This window comes from Alosa alosa, chromosome 6, assembly GCF_017589495.1.
Source record: "Alosa alosa isolate M-15738 ecotype Scorff River chromosome 6, AALO_Geno_1.1, whole genome shotgun sequence".
Taxonomy (NCBI): Eukaryota; Metazoa; Chordata; class Actinopteri; order Clupeiformes; family Clupeidae; genus Alosa; species Alosa alosa.
In genome coordinates this window covers 10,080,206-10,101,803 of record NC_063194.1, presented here as the reverse complement: position 1 = coordinate 10,101,803, position 21,598 = coordinate 10,080,206, and the positions used below count along the sequence as shown (strand labels likewise).

Genomic DNA, 21,598 nt, shown 5'->3' with positions numbered 1-21,598 from the left:
CAGAATCATTTGCACATTCCTGTCGTTTAAGCAATGAAATGCCAAAGAGCTACAACTGGTATATTTATCTATCCTTGGGCTGACCTGCTGTTAAACAAAATATTTCAGAGCACTTTCAAGGTGAAAAACAAACTTAGGCTTGAATTTCAAATGGAATCACATCATACGTATTATGAATCAATGTCTGGTGGTGTTTTAATGTTTATAAACATTCTTGCACATCAAATTAAGCGTTATACAGCAAATATTGGGAAGCCACATGGAAATGTTCCAACTCTAATCTAAAAAAAGACTGATTTAAACAGCTAGGGTGAGAGAGGTAAAGTCACATAAGTTAATAATAAGCCAATAAAATCCCATTTTTTCCCCTACAATTTCAGTGGCATGCTGGCTTGGAACAGCTCTGACAATGTTGTGACTCCTAAATTAAAACAGCTAAAAAAGCTCTAATCTCTAGATTGCACAGTACAGTTGAGGTAAATACAGACAAAGGTGGCAGAGACATTGTAGAGGGTTGTGCTCCCGTTTGATATTTAAAAAAATAGCTGAGATGTTAAAGAGATTTAGATTTTAGAGTGCGTCATTAAAACCATGCATATTGGAGTCTTAATTTAATTTCTCGATATTACGTCAGCTGTTGGAGAGCTATGCTGCTCTTGTTTTCTGTGTGTGGTAGTCTTTATCTCTTTACAGGCAAGCCCTTGAACAGATAGCCATTAGATAGGCTATTCAGCTTTGGGGTCCACAGAGGCCTGGGCAGCGTCCTTTCCATCCTTTCCGTCCTTCTTCTCGTCGCTGATGAAGAAAAGAGGAAACATCCCCAGTATGCAGCCGATGGCCACTCCTATGGCTTTTCCCTAAGAGACGTGGAAGGAGACTCAGTTAGAGTTTGTCTTTTATAGGTTATCTTTTTCCTGCTTTTTTTCTTAATGCTGATTATGATGTCTTTTTTACTTTTTTTAACAATTCTGTTTGCTGTCCTTACAGTTTTTGGCAAATTATCATATGTCTTTTATGGGTTATTTTTACTTTTTCTAAATTAACCTTAATACAAGGATACAAGGATACAAGGAAGTTTATTGTCACATGCATATAGTTACTGGAAGTAAGAAATGCAGTGAAATTATGTCTGGTGTCAGCCTATTTGTGCAAAGTGGGGGGGGGGGGGTAAAAAGTGCAGTAGAAGAGTGGTTTAGTAGATTAAGTGGCAAGGGCTGCATAAAAAAGGTGGGGGAGGATTGGGATTGGGTGGGGGCACCAACAAGGAGCACCCAAGAGCAACAGGGGCAAGGAAAAACTCCCTTACCAAGGAAGAAACCCTGCCCCAACCCTGAAGATGGTTGCCTACATCTTTACATTCATTTATTGCATGGAATTTATTGCATGGGGGGGGTGTATACTGACTTTGAGTGCAAAGTCAGTATAGTGTGAGTTCAGAGTTCGGATGGCCTGGGGATAAAAACTTCTCCTGAGTCTCTCAGTTCTGGCTTTGTGACTACATAGGCGTCTTCTTGATTTCAGCGGTAGGAATAATCCATTGTTAGGATGAGAAGATTATGACGTGATAATAATGATGATTATGACGTGTGTTATGGTGACATTATTGTCCATTTTCATTTCTTGATGTCAAAACCTGTTTGTACGTCGCCTTGGATAAATGCGTTTACCAAATAAAGTGAAGTAGAGTAGAGTGGAGTAGAGTATTTGAAGTAAAGTAAAGGTCAGTAAATAAAATGAACACAGCCATTTATCAAATAATGCGTATTAGTTATTAGTAGTTAGTGAGTGTGCGTCTGTAGTGTGAAAGTTATGTCCAAAGTAACTACACATTTCGACAGGAAGACAGTAAAACAATTCAGCTGCAATTAATATTTCATGGGAGTAGAAAAGACACAATCCATTGACAATCCATTGCCCATCCTATGTATTGGGGGATGCTTTAAAAAACAAGAGCATCAATGACATGAAAAAGATAGAGCATATGCATGGAGGGTGTGTGCGCCAGTGCCAACCATTGCCTAAGCCACAATATTATTGATCTCTATGTAGCCCTGGGGAAGTGTCCTCCATCCTAGCGCATTCCTATGTGAAACAGAGCTTTGAGTAATAAAGCTGTCCAGGGGCACATTACTGTGGTGGTGTGATCACACATCGCACTGAGGCAGCATATAAGGACAAAAGCAAGAAGTTGAGATGGCCGGTGCTACAGGAAATTCCTCTCTGTAAGCGTCAGCAAAACTAAGGAACTGATTAGAGGAAGCAGAACTAAATATGCCAACCCACTGCAAAACCTGGGGCGGTGTGAAGGATAAAAGGGGAAAGCAACTGAGAAGGGGAGGGAGTTCTTACGGAATGAGAGCTGAGCCGTGTCTGCCACATGTCGGCCTGTTTGGGGCTTAAGTCTGGTATCTGCATCCCCATCCTGCAGGCCAAAGCTTCCACATAACCTGCAAGACTTCACACAAAACAAGACACACAAAAAACAAAGTCACCCACAGACTGAACATGACTCACTCGGGTAGCTCTCAACTACTCTGAATATACATTACTCTACAGGTACTACATATACAGCCAATGCATATAAATGCCTTACTGTCTTATGTCTTCTAAAAAGTTGCTATATGTTAATCATAAAAAAATCAAGATTAGATTAGATTCAACTTTATTGTGCAGAGTACAAGTACAAAGCCAAAAAGTTTTTTTTTTTTTTATTATACCACTATCTTCATAAAAGGACCCTTTATTAATCATGCTTACCCCAGACCAGCCAGATCTGATACCAGGTTTCCAAGGCCTGCAGCTAGGTTAGGGAGAGAAGAGTATTAGTCTCTGAGGAGTATTAGGCCTCCCTGTGTACCTGGAAAATAACTGCATTATGTGAATGACTTTTTACTGGTATCACGCAGATGGAATTTTGCTGCTTGATTGATTTTTAATTTCACCTAGAGCCCGACCGATTTGGGATTTTAAAGGCCGATTTCGATATTTGAGGGTTTAAAAAACGATAAATTGTCCAATTCATTCAACACAATGTAAAATTGTACGGTAATATTTAGCATATTAGCGTCATTGGAAAGCTTGTTTTCTTCTGTGTCTGTAGATGTGTTTAGTTAATTTCTATCATGAGCTATTGTGGAGATATCCAGTCAGATTAGAATGATGGCATTTGATAGTGACTGAGTAATCAGGTTAAAAGTGCTTTTTTTGCAGTAGGGACACACATTGGTTGAACATATCCTGTGGGTTCCAGTAACTCGTTGACCAGGTTGTGCACCCAGATTGTGATCCTTGGACATCCTAGATTTCATTTTTGTACAACAACCTTTTACAACAACCCATGTCTGATTTCCGAAGAAATGGGGGTTTTGCCCCCTGGGTATATTGAAAAGTTCTGATCAAGGTGGGACATAATGTTTAAATAGGCCTAACTATCCGGTATCCTAATGAAAGGAAAAAATTAAATAATTATTATGAATAAAAGTGTCAGGTCTTTGTTCTTATCTGTGATAAACATCAATGCCACAATAACTTTAAAGGTATAGTATGTACTTCATGCTTTATAATGGTGCTGTACCATTAACAGCATTAAAAAATGCAATACTTTGTGTGATTGTCTTACATTTTGCAATTTTCCTTTCCAATGTCCATAATCTCATATGACTAGCGGCTTGAACACACTGCCTGTGTGGCATCTGTGGAACGGCTCCATTGCCTTAGATTTTCATTTTGCCCATGTTATGTCCCTGCAACCGTGATCCAGCTAGAGAATAGAAGGTTTGGGGTTTTTTTCTGTTTCATGCGAGCGATTCAGTGCAGAAATATATCGAAAGGAGCACTATTGATAAGTTAACAAATCCCCCCTCACAATTAGCGCCTGAACTCTCAACTAATAAATGCAATGAGTTTCCATCTTTTTTTAAAGGTAAAATTGACAAAATCAACATCAACATCAACATATCTGCTCAATTACTAATTCAACAACCTGAACTTCCAGCAACAAACAGAGGGAAACTTAACTTGATGTCAGAGTTCAGCTTGATAGACTACGAAAAACGGTACAGAATCTCAGCTCTTCCACATGTGTCTTAGACACTCTGCCTACCAATTTCTTCAAAACTGTTTTTCACCTCATAGCGGCGGATGTCCTTCAAATTGTAAATGTATCACTGCTGTCTGGCACTTTTCCTAAGTCAATGAAAACAGCTGTTGTAAAGCCACTTCTCAAGAAAAATAACCTGGATGCCTCCATGCTAAACAATTACCTTTTATTGGCAAAATTATTGAAAAAGTAGTCTTTAATCAATTAACCACCTTCCTAACATCAAATGGGTATTTTGATTACTTTCAGTCTGGTTTACGGGCAAATCACAGCACTGAAACAGCTCTCATTAAAGTTTTCAATGACATATGTCTCAACACAGATTCAGGTAAAGCATCAGTCCTAGTGCTACTGGATCTTAGTGCAGCATTTGACACTGTTGATCACAATTTTACTACACAGACTAGAACACTGGGTTAGATTTACAGGCATAGCTATCAGCTGGCTAAAATCATATCTACAAGAAAGGAGCTTCTTTCACGTGCGCACATGAAAGTTTCACGTGAGCTCATGAAACTAAACTTTAGATTTTTTTTGCTCATGTCCCCTTAGGGGCTTCGTACTTCTATACTTTTATTTGTTATTATTGTTTGGTTTTGTTAATGTAAAGCACATTGAATGACCTCTGTGTATGAAATGCGCTATATAAATAAACTTGACTTGACTGACTAGACAAACAAAAATGAAACATTGTGTGGAGTTTCTCTGGGAATACAGAAGGGAGGGGTGAACTATACTTCTGGTGTGTTTTGTTTGGTCCTTGATTAAAATCTAACGTTGTTTTGGACAAAAGAGTCGACTAAGAAATTGAAATATAAACATATACAAATGAGACGTTGTGAGTAGTTGCTGACCTCCCCTCCCTAATATGTAATATGTAATTTTATTTATAAGCGACCTTGGGTGTCTTGAAAGGCGCTTTATAAATAAAATGTATAATTATTATTATTATTATTATTATTATTATTATTATGTATAATGCTTCATGCATTTCAGTTTTGCTCTACCAAAGACAGCATAGCCATTCTTTACCTGCCATAGTAGAGATCCCAAGGATAACGCCTATTGAGAGTTCAATCTGGGTACCCTGTAGATCAAAGGATTGTTGTTGAAAAACATGATTTTGTTTAATTCTTTACATAATATTTGGTATCTTATGTGAAACTTTATCTAAATACTGAATATGTGGACTTTGAAATGACAGCTGGGGTTAAACTGTGTCTAATGTGTGTGTGTGTGTGTGTGTGTGTGTGTGTCTGTGTGTGTGTGACGTAACACAGCGAAGTAACATAGTATGTGTGACTAACACAGAGAAGTAACATAACAAGACTAAAAGAGATCAAGTAATATTCTGATTTACCGCAACAATCATGATGGCATTATCCAGGAAACCAAACCCAATGAACGGAAGAGCATTGTGGAAAAGTACTGAAATGAAAGACCAGAAAATCAATTAACTTGGTTATATTAAGACAATTATGATGATGATTCAATGAAATGCCTATGAAGGAAGGTGCCTGCTTGATAACCCTAGCTGAAGGCTGTTCTGTTGGTGTTGTTTTTGTTAATGATTTGTGATTTGTTAGTGATTTTGGTTTTAACGGTAAATAGGCTTGGTTGTAGATTGTCCGCTGTGTGAAATCCCCTTCCTATTTGAAGGACACACACACACACACAAACACACGTGTAGACACACAGAAAACAAAAAAAGAGTAGTAAAAGTAAATGTCCAACCACCAAGTGAAACTACAGTGTGTGTATTGGCCATGAATGATACTGTACTTAAATAGATAAATAAATATTAGATACAGAGCAAGAACAAGCTGCGTTTTTGGTGAAATGTTTTTCAGGCTTAATGGCTTTCCACTCTGCCTGTTAGGCAACAGCACTGCATTTCTGAACCTATTAGTTGACATTTAAATGTGTCAGTATATTGTAGTTTCTTTTTACCTTGTTATCGAAGTAAATTCAATTATTTTCTACCAAATATGAAAAAAAAAAACAATTGATATAAAACAAACTGTAAGACAACTTGCACATAGGACAAAGGACAATAAAACTCATTGCACAGTACACACTATGGTAAAACACACAACTGCACTCAAGGGAAAAATAAAGTCGAGATAACATTGATTCCTTTTCATGCGAAGGCTGTAGGATGAAGGGGACAGAATCAACTTACACTAAATCAACTCTGACAAGTAGGAGCCGACATTTTCACATGGGAGTGATTCTAGGTCTAAATCATATGCGTGACAAAGCCATGAATACAAGGCATAGGCAACAAGAAATTATATCACATTACATCTAATTGCATTTGGTGTGACGCTGAGTCGTGCCCTTATTTATCTGGATGATAGAACATGCACACAAATATGCTGAGTCAGCATTCAACCCCACCATGGGAGAGTGGGAAACCGGGAAGGACGGTTGAAATACAGCACGTGCTACAACAGTGACTGAGGTCGTCTTGAAAAGTCACTGACAATTACAGGCATGGAAACAATGTGAGATGTCACGGTAGGTGGACTGTGTAAAAATGTAGCTAAGCCGAGATCACTGCTAGATTTTTTCAGGTTGACAGGAAAAATACTAGTAATGTTGCTCTTCAGGCTCTGAGTAAGACATGGTACACTGAATCAGTGTAATCTACATAACACTTAGCATACAGATAACACTTAGCCTCTGCGTACTCCTACCGTATCTAAGTTGTGCAGAAGTTGGAGGTGCCATCTCCAATTGCTCTGTCAGGAAGAGAAATAATAATTGCATGTCATCAGGTGAGGTCTAGTTGAGAGATAAAGAAATAGCTGTAGTTTGTACTGCATTACCGACAGCATAACCTAAGTCAATATCAGGACATCATTATTGTGACCTGAAATCTCCTTTGTGTCTTTTGCATGACACCTCTGGCGAACACAACTGGTGATTCTGATGACAGGGGCAGTATCCAATCTCTAGTAATCACATGCTGGTACAGTACAAAAAATGTGCCCACTGTGCATGGCAGAGCCCAGTTGTGACTGGCTTTACAGTCACATTGTTCATTTCAAAGAAAACATTTTGGTCAACTGTCATTTTGGTCAAATGACAGTCTGTCATTCTTAAATAGGCAATCTGCTTACTTCAAATTGCCTTTATGTTTCACACATCATAAATTAATCATCTATTTTGCTCAACAAAGTAAATTGCATTCTTCTTTGCATTCGTGTAAATTGCAGTGCACTACAGGCCTACAGCAGTTTCACTCATTGTAAACATAATATGTATGCATGTGTAAACACGCAACTATTGGACATTGGTTTATTTAGCCTTGTTAAGACTCATATCCTACCTTGAACCATTGCAATAGACTCAAAGCGGTGGAGTTCTCGCAAAAGGCAAGTTCGCTCCGTGGGATGGAGGCTATAAATAAACTCCCGGGCTCCTTGCGGAGAGGTCATAGGCTCCATAGGCTCTTTAAGAGGATGGGTGCCAAAGTGAGAGGCTTGGATAACGGACGTAGTATTGCGGTAGATAGGTGAACTGTTTCCTCGCACGGGACCAGGAAATATTCCCGTCCGCAGGGTTAAGGCAGGACGCACGGCTCTCCACAAACAAGGCAGCATCTTGCGGATGGAGCCAATAGCATCAAGGAAACCTACGGGGGAAACCGTAAAATAAATGTTAGCTATTCACGTCTATCATTTCGTAACAATAGTATAGGTATATTAGAATGTGAACAATGTGAACATATTAGAATGTGTTCGCCATCTACATCTTTCTCACTTCTCTGCTTTTTTGAATCATGTACATCATCACAACAGTAGCTTGTCCATGGTGTAGCCTACCTGCAAAGAGATGCTATAGGCTACGTGTTCAGTCAGAACATCCAATAGGCCTATTCTTCCGAACCAGGCTGGAGTGAATTGAACATCGTTAGTTACTGTACACTGAATGCATTATCTTTTTCCACATAGCTTTAGCGATAGGTCCCATCCCCGGAGTCCGTCACCCTGATGATGGTGGAGGCTGTTTCACTGGCCTCTCATTTTCCACTGGGTAAAAAGATCCTTACGTAGCCTCTGACGATTTCACAGACGTCGGTCTCTTACGTTGTCCTCATTTAACAACTGTAGATTGTTAACCCATTGGTATCGTGCCGGTTGCACAAAAAAAAAAAGGAACAACTAAAATTAACGCAATTCCAAGATTGTCACCCGGCGAGCAGGAAGGTCCCTCTATCCGAGATCTGTTTGGACTGTGATGTCATCACGGGTAGGCGTGGTTAGAAAGGCAAGGCCATGAAAAGAGGAAGGTCGTCCAGGAAAACATGGAGAGCAGTGTTAGGGGTAACCCCCACCCCATCCTTTCTTTTACTGTCTGTGACCCCAACCACTGATGAATAATAAAACTACTCGGGATAGATACATTTATTTCTGAAAATCAAGGTAAAACTCAGAAAAATCACAAACACATCACAGACAGAAAAAGTAATTGCGACAATGTTCTCCTTTTCAGAGGAATAGGCTGGGATAGATATTTTACCAACACCAACAACATGATGCAGACCTAGCGATTTTGGACTAACTACAACACATTTATCAGGAGACATGACCTTATTTCAATCGATTTTCACTGACTGCCCTTGACACTTGAGCATATATAAATATAGGAGGGCAATTCCATGGAAAATATTTTTTTTTGTAACATCCATAACGCCAATATATGATGGTATGGTATGATGTGAATGATTACATGAAATTTGAGCATTTGCTATTTTTGGCTGAAAAATGTAAATGAGAAAAAATGCACAAAAAATGAATGTTATCATTCACATCATACAAATGCCAAGGCATTCCACTGGCGTTATGGATGTGACAAAAAGTACATTTTCCGTGGAATAGCCCAGGACATGATCTGGGGAAAATCATAGTTTGCTATGATATATTTCTGGGTTTGTATAATCTTTTTTCTTTCTTTTGTTAGGCTGACATGTAGGAAACATAAGGCATCAAGAATAATTATATGGTGCATTAATAATGGTGACCTTATGTTGTCATCCAGTTATACATTATTCTGACATTTCTTACCATGCACTACTGTATTGTTTTGTAAGGAACATGTTTGATTAAAAGATTATTTGCATATCACCTCCATCACTCTCTAGGTTATATTATAATCTTCATCTGCACAGATTACCATTATTTATATAAAAAAATGCAGGATTAAATGTAAAGGGACAACATTACATGTAGGTTCAAGAGGACACTTAAAGGTACAGTATGTAATTCTGACATTTGACATTGTGTTGACATTTGAACCCAATAACCAATCAAATTAAACCCCACCTTGGCATTTTCCTGAAGCAACATGTTGATTGGTTGGAATGGTATGCATCAGCCTGAAACACTTTGTTTGGCCAGGACTGCATTGGGCAAAAGAACCCTGGGAAAATATAGGGATGATCCTGTTTGCTGAAATGGCTGGGTCTGTCTGGGAAATATTCCACAACCACTCAAAAATTCACAGAAGGTACCTGGTAGTATAATTTGAGCAGAAAATGTGGTCAACTTGAGTCAGAAATCCTTTTTAACTTCTTCAGTCAGTTAGAGGTACAAGACGACAGATCCACATTTAAACTGTCCAATACTTATGTGTGAAGAACCGATTGCTGTATGTGTCAAGTTGAACAAGATGTCTATATAAAAAGAAAAGAAAAAAAAGGAAACAACTAATGATCCACATTGCAAATCTGGAATGACTGGGACACTTGGGCGTGCTTGTGTAGAAAGTCAGTCACCAATTTCACAACATTGCCACCAGGGGGCACACTGTGAAAGAAAAAGTTTACACTGCAGTTGGAATCAGCATCTGGCCACTAGGACAGTTCCAAAGACATCACAGCTCATTGCGGACCTTAGACATGTTCATTTTTAATGCATACCATTTAATGCATGATAGAACTTCCACCAGTATTTAAGAATAGGTACCTTTGAGTCATATTTATTTAGGTATTGTGTTATAACCATTATAAACAACAAAAGAACCAACAGCAAAGCCTTCATGTTCCTGTTAGACCTGAGAACAAAGGACCGCTCTTTATCTTTATCCTATGAGGTACTGGCACTTTCAGTGTGATTAATAGGCAGTTCGATAATCAACATCTTCTTGTAATCTAAATAGTGACATCGTAAAATGACCTTTTAGTTTTTAAGGAAGTAAAAAGTATTTTTAGAACACTGTCAGAATACTTAGTTAAGTTAGTAAAGTATTTAAAGTTAGTAAAGTATTTAAAGTCAAGAATATAGGTTTCTGAATCTCAGAGTATAATTGACAGGAGTAGTGAAAAGATAACGGCTGTATTACACTGGGATGTCTAAAAATATTTCATTTAAATGGAATAACAGGACAAGCTACATCTTTGTGATGGGTGGCGACTCTGGCGAGGAAATGAAAAATCACACCCACACAAAACTCTTTAAACACATTTTTTTTTATTTGGTGCCAAAGCTGTGATTAAACGTGAAAATAAATAAACCATTGAATCTGGTAGAATGGAACATTTTAAAAGCAACAGGAGACTCACACAAAGGTCAGAGCACGAAATGAACAGGTCAAAAATGCAGATTCTTATAATCACTGATGTTGGCTTACATAAACAGTCTGTGGAAACTTTGAAACTACATATTTTCTTCAATATGATGCATTTGATAAAGGGTATGCTATATTCTCTATATATATCTATAGCTCGCACACAGCATTTCCATTGGGAGCTAAGGAAAATATTAATAGCTTTGTTATTGCAGACCAATACCAACATTGATGCGTAAATTCAACTTGGCCAACTTCAGAAATCTACTAACCAGTACATCAAAGAAGTCAGCTACGTAATTAATATGTTCTTAATACCATTTTGGATAGTTTATTTTTATTAATGTGTGCTTTAATATCACATTTGAATTCTTTTTACCTAAATTTGAATGCTTTAATACTCTGCCGCCTATGAATTTAAACTGTGGATAATCTCTTCCAGGGGAGGAGAGATCATTTTATTTATCAACCTATAAAATTACAAAAAAACCTATCTACACTATGTACAAAATTAAATCACAAAAAAGGTACGGAGGTATGAGAGACAGTAGGTCATTTAAAAACACAATGAGTCTTTTTAGCGTTTCACGTTTGGCTAAATCACACCCTTACCAGCACAACTCTACTCTAAAACTGAACCAAAACTGATGGGGGGGGGTCATTACAAACCAGTTCATGTACATCACAAAAGGTTTGTGTAGTAAACCATAGCTTATTTTGAGATAAACAACATTATAATATGTAATGCGCAGTTTACAGAGGTAAGGCGTCATGCATTCCTAATATTGAACAAAAAATTGCTCAAAACCGATAAGCAGAAGCAGTGAGTAAAATCTTTAGTGTCACCATCTGAAATCTTTTTCATCTTTATACAGATATCCATAGTTTTTTTTTTCATTTCTGTTGCTTCTTTGTACCATTGTGACACAACCTGTACAGATATTTTCTACCATAACATGTAAAATTATGAGCCAGCATATTGCTTTGAAAGAGGTCATTAATGATCTCTGAGTAAAAACTAACTGATTGAACTGCTGCACCATTGAATTGCTGCAATTCTAGCTAGGAATCAGCAGAGAGGATCAGGATCCATTTAAGCATCTAGGATGAGGATGGTACCTGCCACCTGCACAACCAGACTTGTTCAAGACACCACTGGAAAACGCCTCATGATACAGCACCTCAGGTGTTGGCCTCAGCTGCTTAAGACGACAGAAAGAGAAAAGTGATGGACTGATATACACAATTCCAATAAGGCGTCATTGCCCACGCTCAAATCATTAGGGTCCCAAGAAGTTCTTCCTGTCCCTGTTCCTAACCAGGTCTTTTGTGCTCTTCTAGGATAGATCACTATCATACATACTATAGCCACTGGTTGACCACAGAAAAAAACAACCAAAAAAGGTGGGCTATAATATTGTGATGGTTACACATGTAATCTACACACAAGTCTTACTGACTTATCAGCTGGACCCCTGTCTCAGTAAATTAGAGTCTTGTTTCTGGTGCCTCCTGTTGTACTGTTATAAGCAGAGAGGCCTTCTGATGCGCACTCAGGCAATGCGTGGAGCAGAGCGGTCACTGGTCATTGGAGTCTTTTTCAGTTTGACGCCGCGCTGAATAGCCAGCAGCATCGTGTCGCCCTGAGGGTCTGCGGGGTCCATCCCGTCCAGCAGCCCGTCGGAGCCCTTCCCCGTCTGAGCGACGGGAACAGGGGGGTTGGTGGAGGCCTGTCCACTCCAGGAGGACACCGGCAGGAGGCCCAGCTGCTCTCCTTCCCCCGAGGCCGGCGACTCCGGGCTGGGGGGGTCCTCATCCTCCTCCTCCTCCTCGCTGGCCACGCAGCCGCCCTGACCGAAGCAGAGGCTGGGCAGAGCGTCCGGTGCCGCGGGGGTCCTCAGCGGGATGACGGGGGTCTTGATGGGGATGGGCCCCCCTCCCGAGATGGTGGCGCGCCGGCCCGACGGCTTGGTGGAGGGCGTGCGGCGGATGGTGGCCGTGCCGGGCGTGACTATGACCGGAACGGGACCAGAGGGGACGCCGGCCGTGGAGGCTGGCCGCTTGGTTTGGAACATGCGCCGGTAGGACTGGGTGATGTCGCTGTTGCGGGGGATGGTCGAAGACTTGTCAAAGTCCTGCTGGTCCACCTCCGGCTCCCCACCCATGGAGAAATAGTCATAGTCGGACACTAAAACAGATAGCCGAGAGACGGTGTGTGAGGAAAGCAATTGCATATCACTATACTGCTAGGCCAGCAGAATGCTTGTTTGTGCTTGTCTGTTTTTACATTGGATTAGACATATTTTGCTGTTTCTGATAGAGAAATGGCTGCCTATGTGCTACTGTTTGAACACATGTTGTTGCATGTGTCACGTGACAGTGTGCATGTGGTTGAGTGTGTGCATGCAAGTGTGTTTTTTTTTTTTTTTTATGCAGCCCTTGCCACTTAATCTACTAAACCCCCCCCCACCACACATAATTTCACTGCATTTCTTACTTCCAGTAACTATATGCATGTGACAATAAACTTCCTTGTATCCTTGTGTCCATGGTTGCATGTGGGTGTGTGTGTGTGTGTGTGTGTGTACGTGTGCATGAGAGTGTGTGTGTGTGTGTGTACGTGTGCATCATTGTGTGTGTGGGTGAGAGTGTGTGCGTGTGCTGGTCGTACTCTGTGAAGGGATGGTGTCCTCGGAGCAGCAGGGTGTGTTGGTCTGGGTGCTGTAGCCGCTGGAGCACTGCAGGGAGTCTCGGCTGGAGCCCTGGGCGTGTGCGTCCAGCTGCAGGCCACAGGAGAGGGCCAGCGCCAGCTCTGCATGGGGGTCTGGGTCCTCCGCAGGCTGGAGGAGGGACACACACAGACACATGTCAATTAGCCAGACTGCTGAATCCCCATACAAACTGTTTGGCCCCTACCATTAATTACATGCAAGCATATATTTATATACTTACATACATTTACATTACATTTTACATTTATTCATTTGACAGACACTTTAATCAAAGGCAAACAGCAAAAGAATAACATTTAAGCTACATACGCACACATAAAACACACGACAAACAAACTTCCACAAACCTACATGTACCGGCCAGTAAGAAGTCTCAAATTCATCTAACCTTAGGCACACATACATATACATACACAGAAAAGCCCAATGCCCCCCACCCCACATAGCCAATACATACATGCATTCCTGCACAGACACACCCTGCTCTCTCTACTGCATGGCTAGGGTTATTGGTATGGACGGATGCATGTGGCTGCATGAGTCCGGGTGTTTGTGGACATGCGTGGGCTTTACCTTGGGCATGGCGAGCATACGGCACACTCTGGGGGGCTGGTCAGTGGAGTGGCTGCTGGGGAGCGCTGGCTGAGCGGGGGCCGGAGGGGGCTCCATGCTCATACTCACACTCCCGCTCTCCTTCTTCTTACGCAGCGTGTTCACCATGGGCTGGTCATAGGGCCCAGGCTTGGCCCAGTCCTACAGAGAAACACACACACACAATGTCATCATCCTTATGACACACATTTCAACAGCATTCTGTAGTTTCCACCACACAATAGGCCTATAGTTAACCTATAAATAGCCTATAAAAGGTGAATACCATAGTAGTCATTCTGAGTACACCATCACATTGTGGGTAAAAGGAGAATCTCAGAGCTCAGTGAAGGTAATAAGCTTCTGACCTAAATGATATGTTTTGGGTTTCCATGTGCCTCATCTACACAAACTACTGGCAATGTGCCTCCAGAATATTCTATGGTGTGAAACTTCGTGATTAACATAAAAACACTATCATATCTCACACTTAAAGGACAACTCCGGCAATTTTTCACACAGATCTCTGTTTCTCTAGGTCACCGAGTACTGTCGGTACGGAAAAAAAACGAAAAGCCAGGCAGCTACAGTGCTACACTTTTGGGGCATCTTTAAAATCATCCCCCCAGAGAGTAGCTCTGTAACTGCCTGGCTGCTTTAGCTGTTGGCTGCAGCAACTTGAGCCCGGTAGCACCGTTTTTTTTCTGTACCGACAGTACTCAGTGACCTAGAGAAACATCTATGTGAAAAATCACCAGAGTTCTCCTTTAACTCCATAAAGTCTGGCTATTCATGCTCTAAATTGCACATTGAGAGGCACCTGGAACCTCCCAGCTCGATGAGATGAGGAGGAGAAGCGGGGGAGGAGAATGGAGGAGTGCGATGGAGGAGCGGAGAACAAACCTTCCAGCTGGGGACCTTGGAGGAGGGGATGATGCCGGGGCCCAGGGTGCAGTAGTGGGGGTAGTCTGGGATGAGGGCGGACAGGGGCCGGGACCAGGAGCGCAGGGTGGACGAGGACGAGCAGGAGGAGGATGAGGGGAGGCGGGGAGGGAAGGAGGGGTAGAGGCTGCTGCCGCCGCCACTGCCACCTCCACCCACCCCGGCCAGGTAGAGGGAGTCCGGCAGCCCGTAGTGCTCAAAGCCGTTGGTCAACTGAACATGGAGCGTGCATGGAGCATGGCACCCAATGACAGAAACAAAAAACAAGAACAAAAAAGACACAAAAAATGAAGAATGAACTAAAACAAAAATGAGCTGGCAATGTCAATGATGGTTCAAATAATGTCATGAAAAAAAAAACAACAAAACACAATACTGAAAGTAAAGATGAAGACACTTCCAAACAAACAACCAATTAAACAAACAAACATGAGTTCAACTGTGGTCATGTCCAACTCAAAGGTCATAAAATGAAAATAAGAGGTTTGTGATGAGTGAAGGAGAGCTAGCGACATGCTTAGGTTGTGACGTGAGCGGGACACTGGCCACATAGCCTTTTCTGTAGTTATGGGGAGGGGTTGGGGTCACCTTTTTTGCTGGGCTTCCAGAGCTGCCATTGGTGGCGTCAGGCGTGTCAGAAACTCCAGAGCTGCGGTGCTGAGGCAGCCATTCAGAGGGGAGCGGAACACAGGACACACACACACACACACACACACACACACACACAGTGTTAGAAAGAGAAGGAAAAACGTCAGTACAGCAGACACAGCAAGAAAGCTCAAAGCCACACACGGATGCTGAGAGAAAAGGCCAGCGGGCAGTGGGCAGGAGTTAAGAGTCAGAGTTCTAGTTCGACCAGCAGAGCGGGAGGTTACACTAGCCAGCTGACAGGATGCAGGTCTGGAGACCGCTCCATACGCACACAGACAGACAGACAGCTGGGGGCTTGGCCAGAGCCAAAGGATTTTCAGTCAGTCAGTCATGGAGTGAGTGAGTCAGTCTCCTGGGCTCCAGTGGAGCTGTGGAAACAGCAGCAGCGGTGGCCCGATGCACAGGTCCCAGATCAGACAGAGAGGCTCTAGGCAGAAGCACTGGGATCTGGACTGGGCCAGGGGGAGTGGGGATGGCGGATTGGGTGCTGGTGCACTCCGTGATATCCTTATTGGCAGTTGCCGTGGAAACCTCGAGGCAAGCGCGGCAGCACCAGCACAAGCGACCGCAGGTGCAGCCCGACTGCCAGTGGGGAGGAAGTGGCTAGTACGCCAAGCCGTGGTCACCTATCCAAAAAAACTCAGCTCTTCACATGGTTGAGGAAAAAGGCCGGATGTTCTGCTCCCAAAACCTCAACCTCCTGAGCTTTCATTTGCCTCCAGGCTGTGAGGAGCATAGAGGACGATCCTGTCACCAGACATGAGGTCATGGGGGCAGTGAGGTGAAATGTCGGAGCCAGAGGAGGGACGTGACGAGGTGGGAGCGCCACTAGATTCTAGAATGTTGGATTGGGGGAGAGAGAGAAGGCCACTGAGGCTCATGGGAGGGGAAATAAGAAGGCCAAATAGGGCTCACGGCTTCAGGGTGATGAAGTTTCCCCATTCAAGACCCAGCAGAGGAGAGCAGGAGAGAGGAGGAGGAGAGGAGAGGAGAGAGAGGAGGAGACACAGGAAGTTCATGGCCTTGCTCTATCTGTGTGGGAAAAGGGAGCTCCATGCTTAACATAAGCCAATGTCACTGACATTATCTTGAACCCTATAGGCTCCCTAGTAGTTTCCATATATTGCCCTGTGATGGAACGCTGATATGAAGTATGGTAATGCGTTTAGAGTGCAGTGGGAATGTGGGAGGACTCCCCAGGCTCTGTTTATCAGACACATCCACCCCCAGAGAGGGGACGAGACAACACGAGACCAGGGGGAACTGGTTTACTGTTCCATGTCAGATAAGAGAACTCTTTCAGAGGAACACACTCCAAAATAGGAATATGAAGACATGAGGGATTTAGTTCACTTTTATTTTGGAAGTGAGGATTTTGCCACAGTAGTGACTAGTGAGTATAAAGCTCTCCACAGAGCTTCCTTTAAACAGTTAGCCTCGCAGCTAATTTGTATTAGTGAAAACACACTTCAAAATGACCGATCTTTGCTTTTCAAGCTGTACTTTCTTCCCTTCATACAGCACTTTCCCGGAGCAGGGGAGAGTTTGTAACAGCTGTGCTAGCGTTACGTCCCGTGCTTGTGTTGTGACGTCTCACCTGTGTGCCGGTGTCCGCGGGCATGGGCGAGGGGGGACTTGGACTGTCCGGCGTCCTGCGAGATGAAGCCGGAGTCGTGGGAGGAGATGGAAGCCAGGCGGTTGGAGGAGTGGGGTGGCAGAGTGCAGCTGCGGTACCGATAGTGCGGGGTACTGGTGGGCGAGTGCGAGTAGGAGCCACTGGACCGCGAATCGCTACTGGTCACACTGGTCAGACTGCCGCTGTAGGAATAGCAATCGCGCACACACACACACACACACACACACACACACACACACACACACACACACACACACACACACACACACACACACACACACACACACACACACACACACAAACAAACAAACACAAACAAACACAAACACACAGCCACACAAACACACACAAACCGTTTTAGACCTGGAGGACTAATGAAGGGGAAACTGTCCTGTTCCACTCCACTGCTTCTTGGTCACCATATATACAAAAGGTATTCGTATGTGGAGCTGTGACTGTCACTTTGTGTGTGAGTACCTGCACATGCTGGACTTCCTGGAGACAGCGTTGCTAGGTGAGGACGGAGGGGTCTGGTAGGTCCAGTTGTAGTCGGAGCCTTTTAAGTCATGGATGACCTAGAGGTGGGGACAGAGAGCATGTGTCAGTCATGTCAAAACTGGTTCTTGCATACTTTAAAGCACTCACTGAAAACATAAAGAATGCTACATGCTCAACTATGGTTAGTGATTAGTCATTTTGTTTCGTCTAGTGTGCAATCAGTTTAGGGGGATTTTGTATTATTATTATGAATGTGTAGGAAACCTGGCTCAACAGAATATGATAACAACAACTGATAATGTGAAAGTTCACATCAAAATGGTTCAAAATCAAATAAACACTACATTTAGTTTATCCATAATATTTGTTTAATTTCGGTATGTAAACTAGTCTGACATGTATTGTGTAAAATCACTTTTTTGTAATGGACTAAGCTCTCATGATGGGTCAAAGCCTTGGAGAGCTGCCTGTTTTCAGTGCAGCCAATACGGCCGATAGGTCTGGAGTTCACCCACCTGCTCACTCGCAGCGGGCAACTTATGTGGGTCAATAGTCAAGGACTTCAGATCATCTGCAATAGTCTGCAGGTGGGTGATCTCTCCCAGCATGGACACCTCCTCATCCTGGAACACACAAACACAATTCTTCACAATCCGTCTGCAAAGGGCAAGAAAAACGTTCAAAGTTCTTAAATGTATGAACAATGATTATTACACTGGCAGTCTTGACATTTTCAACCCACAATCTTCACAATGTTCATTATGGCCTAGAATCCCTGCACAGGCACTGGCCTGTGGGGGATAGGAGTGCCACTGTGGGCGCAGACCAGAACGACCCAGAAAGCTATATGGTCTTTTCTGGACATTCTGCATTTCAGCAAGTTGCGCGTGTGTGTGTGTGTGTGTGTGTGTGTGTGTGTGTGTGTGTGTGTGTGTGTGTGTGCATGTGTGTGTGTGTGGGGGTGAGTGCTTATGTGTGCGTGTGTATGTGTGTGTGTGCATGTGTGTGCATGTGTGTGCATGTGTGCGTGCGTGTGTGTGTGTGAGTGCACTCGGCTGCGTATCTCACCAGCACAGGCCTCAGCATGGACACAAAGGAGCAGAAGCGTGCGCGCTCCTCTATCAGGGCCCTCCTCACCGCCTGCTTCTCCGTCTCCTCCAGCAGCAGGTACTTATCACTCACGTCCTGCATGGCACAGTCCAGCTGGGGCTGGACGTCACCGCGGCCTGAGAGAGAGAGAGCGAGAGAGAAAGAGAGAGAGAAAGAAAGAGAAAAAGAAAGAGAGAACAAGAGAGAGAGTGAGTGAGCAAGAGACAGCGAGAGAGAAAGCGAGAGAGAGAAAGAGAGGGCGAGAAAAGAAAGAGAGAGAGAGAGAAATAAACCATGGTCACACATTTTAATCTTATGATAGATGTGCTTCATATAATGGCATGACAAGTGTGGCAATAGAAATAAAAGCAATGATGGGTGCATTCTGCTCACTTTTAAATTTGTAAGGCAAACAAATGCAAATCAGACAACACTAATCAAAACATGCATAATCACTATTTATCTTCAGGGAAGACAACATTTTAGGTGAGAGAATCGGCACAGCAGAAATGGCATCCCAATTTCAAAATAATGATCAACAACCTAAAAGTTGCAAAGCCTAATTTACAAGAGTGTACTTTCCAAGTGCCTGGTTCATTACCTCACCCTGGGCTTACTGTTGCCAAGGTTATTGGCACGCACCCAAGTGCCCACTGCTCCTCTCAAGGGCACGGTCAAAATATAAACACTCTCTCAGTCGGCCTTCAACAGGCCCATGTTTGGATGAACTGGTAAAGCTCGGTTCGTGCATGCTTTTCAAACTCTGAATAGGTCTAAAGTTTATGTACAAATCTGCACATGTAGTGATAAGTTAAGCCTGATGTTGGGGCTGAGGCGTATGGCAGAGAGACGGAGGAAAAGTGGCTAACGGTACGAGTGTGTTTTGTAGGATTAGCTCGTTTACACGAATGCTGACCCACATCTCGAAATCAAGAGTTCTCATAAATCCACCCAGGGCTTAATAAAGCGCGCTGGCCAGGTCAGAGAAGGGTAAATAATCACGTTTTAAACCGGTTTACCCCCTTCTCTTTGGAAAGGGCGTGCGAGGAGATGGAGCATGACAAGGGCCAACGAGAGCAAAAAACCGCCAAGCAGCTCCTGACCCCTGGACCTCAGAGCTGTCCTCTGAGGGCAAACACGGCTTTGAAGTTCCCAAATATGCCATTAAAAGTTGTCATTCCCAGGAAGGCGGCTCGGTAGGTGGCACGGACTCAGACACATTTTTTTTTTTTTGTCAGTGAGAAACACATGATGCGGTATTCCTCTCTGGCCAAGGAATGCACAGTCTTCCGTCTACAATAGCCGAGAGTCTGGAGGGAAAATGACATTCAGCACATGTTCTCAATTGCTCTGGTCATACCAAGCACTTAGAGTTCCCCACATGAAACGACAGTTTGGGTTACTGCTAAACCAAGGCAGAGCTGCTCTTATTATGTCTGTGTCCTTTTTATTAAATGCATCTAGATTGGAGTTTCCTTGTTTGAAACCACGGGAAGAAGAAGTGTGCTGTATGGGTCAGCAGCCGTCCAGTTTGTGGCTTTTATCATTTATTGTGGCCATTTTCTTAACTGTGGCAGAATTCCAAATAGCCATCGGTCCACCACAACGTTTTTGGTGAGAGGATGCAGAAAAAGATGATTGCCCATAATATGCCAACAATGTTAGCTTTTTTAAAAATTGGCTGATCATTGACGAGGAATGAATGACTCAAGCTGAATTGTCCTAACGACATAATGATTAACAGATATATTATGGTTACACATAATTCCCCATCATCATCTAAGCAGAGGGGCATTATAACAAGATGTGACTCTTAAGTTCAGACACAAACCAAAACACTGAAAATGACTCCACGACACGGGAACCAGCATGCATGCGTCACAGCTGGTGCAGTACTGGGGCATGCTTGTTGACAAGACGTAACACAGACTGGCTGGGTGTTCATGACCGCGGGGGAGACAGAGCGTTCGTTTGCAGACATGCAGAACAGCACAACACAAACAGGACTGCGAGGGTTTGTGTACACACATCTGATAAGACGGGCACTGCAGGGGGGAGGGCAGCGGAAGACCAAACGTGAACCCGCGTTAACTCCGGCGAACGGAGCTCTACGCTCTGTGCTCGCCAGGCAACATTCAGATGAGGAAGCCTCCGTGTGGAGAGCTGCCACCAAAGAGAGGTGTCAGGCGACAGCCTGCATTGCCACTAAAGCCTTACTTAGACTGCTTTACACTGTCTTGTTGTGGTTCACAAGATTGCTGTGATGTGACAAAAGCATCCTAAAGTCTAAATATAGCACTCTCTTGTGGCACATGTCGACACAAAGGGATTAAGCCTTTTAAAAGGTATATTAGGCTGGGTATGCCTGTTTAAAAATAACTTTAATCTTAGTTTTAAAGAAGTTTTGTGTTTGTGCACCTACAAGTAACATCCTACATAAATTGTCATCCCTCTGTTAGAGTGGACAAACTGGAGGCTATTTAACCACAATGACAAAATGAGACATACATTTTGCAGGACATTTTAGAGTGGAACAACATGCCCTGGTGTTCTTAATTGCCCCTTGTCCATTCACTTGAGGAGGAAAACCAGCCCTGCAGAGACTAATTCAAACATTTACTCACTCCTCCAAGAGCTGGAATTGTACATGATTTGATTTCAGCTTTGTGTCATGAGTAGTGTACACGTATCTTGGCCTGAGTGGGATCCATGTGGAGAACAGACTTGGATTGCTGCCATGTTAAATCTGATCAGCTGCTTGGTGCGAAACCCCCTCAGCTCCACAGA

General features: G+C 43.1%; 2 protein-coding genes across 2 annotated transcripts in view; both read right to left on the bottom strand.

The window, feature by feature from the left end:
- Positions 1–170: 170 nt before the first annotated feature.
- Positions 171–8,340, bottom strand: LOC125296911 (transmembrane protein 65-like). Its single transcript, XM_048247064.1, has 8 exons — positions 7,930–8,340; positions 7,434–7,739; positions 6,799–6,843; positions 5,460–5,527; positions 5,132–5,186; positions 2,758–2,800; positions 2,350–2,455; positions 171–857 (listed from the first exon to the last, which is right to left on the bottom strand). The coding sequence occupies exons 2-8, from the start codon at positions 7,705–7,707 to the stop codon at positions 726–728; spliced, it is 723 nt and encodes a 240-aa protein (XP_048103021.1). The 5' UTR covers positions 7,708–7,739; positions 7,930–8,340; the 3' UTR covers positions 171–725.
- Positions 8,341–10,556: 2,216 nt separating this feature from the next.
- Positions 10,557–21,598, bottom strand: part of LOC125295841 (protein MTSS 1-like) — a 32,752-nt gene continuing 21,710 nt past the window's right edge. Inside the window, 8 exon segments of the mRNA XM_048245368.1 lie at positions 10,557–12,860; positions 13,344–13,512; positions 13,978–14,157; positions 17,186–17,218; positions 17,220–17,406; positions 17,702–17,799; positions 18,238–18,345; positions 18,791–18,948. Of these exon segments, the coding sequence (XP_048101325.1) occupies positions 12,226–12,860; positions 13,344–13,512; positions 13,978–14,157; positions 17,186–17,218; positions 17,220–17,406; positions 17,702–17,799; positions 18,238–18,345; positions 18,791–18,948 (1,568 nt within the window). The 3' untranslated portion in view covers positions 10,557–12,225.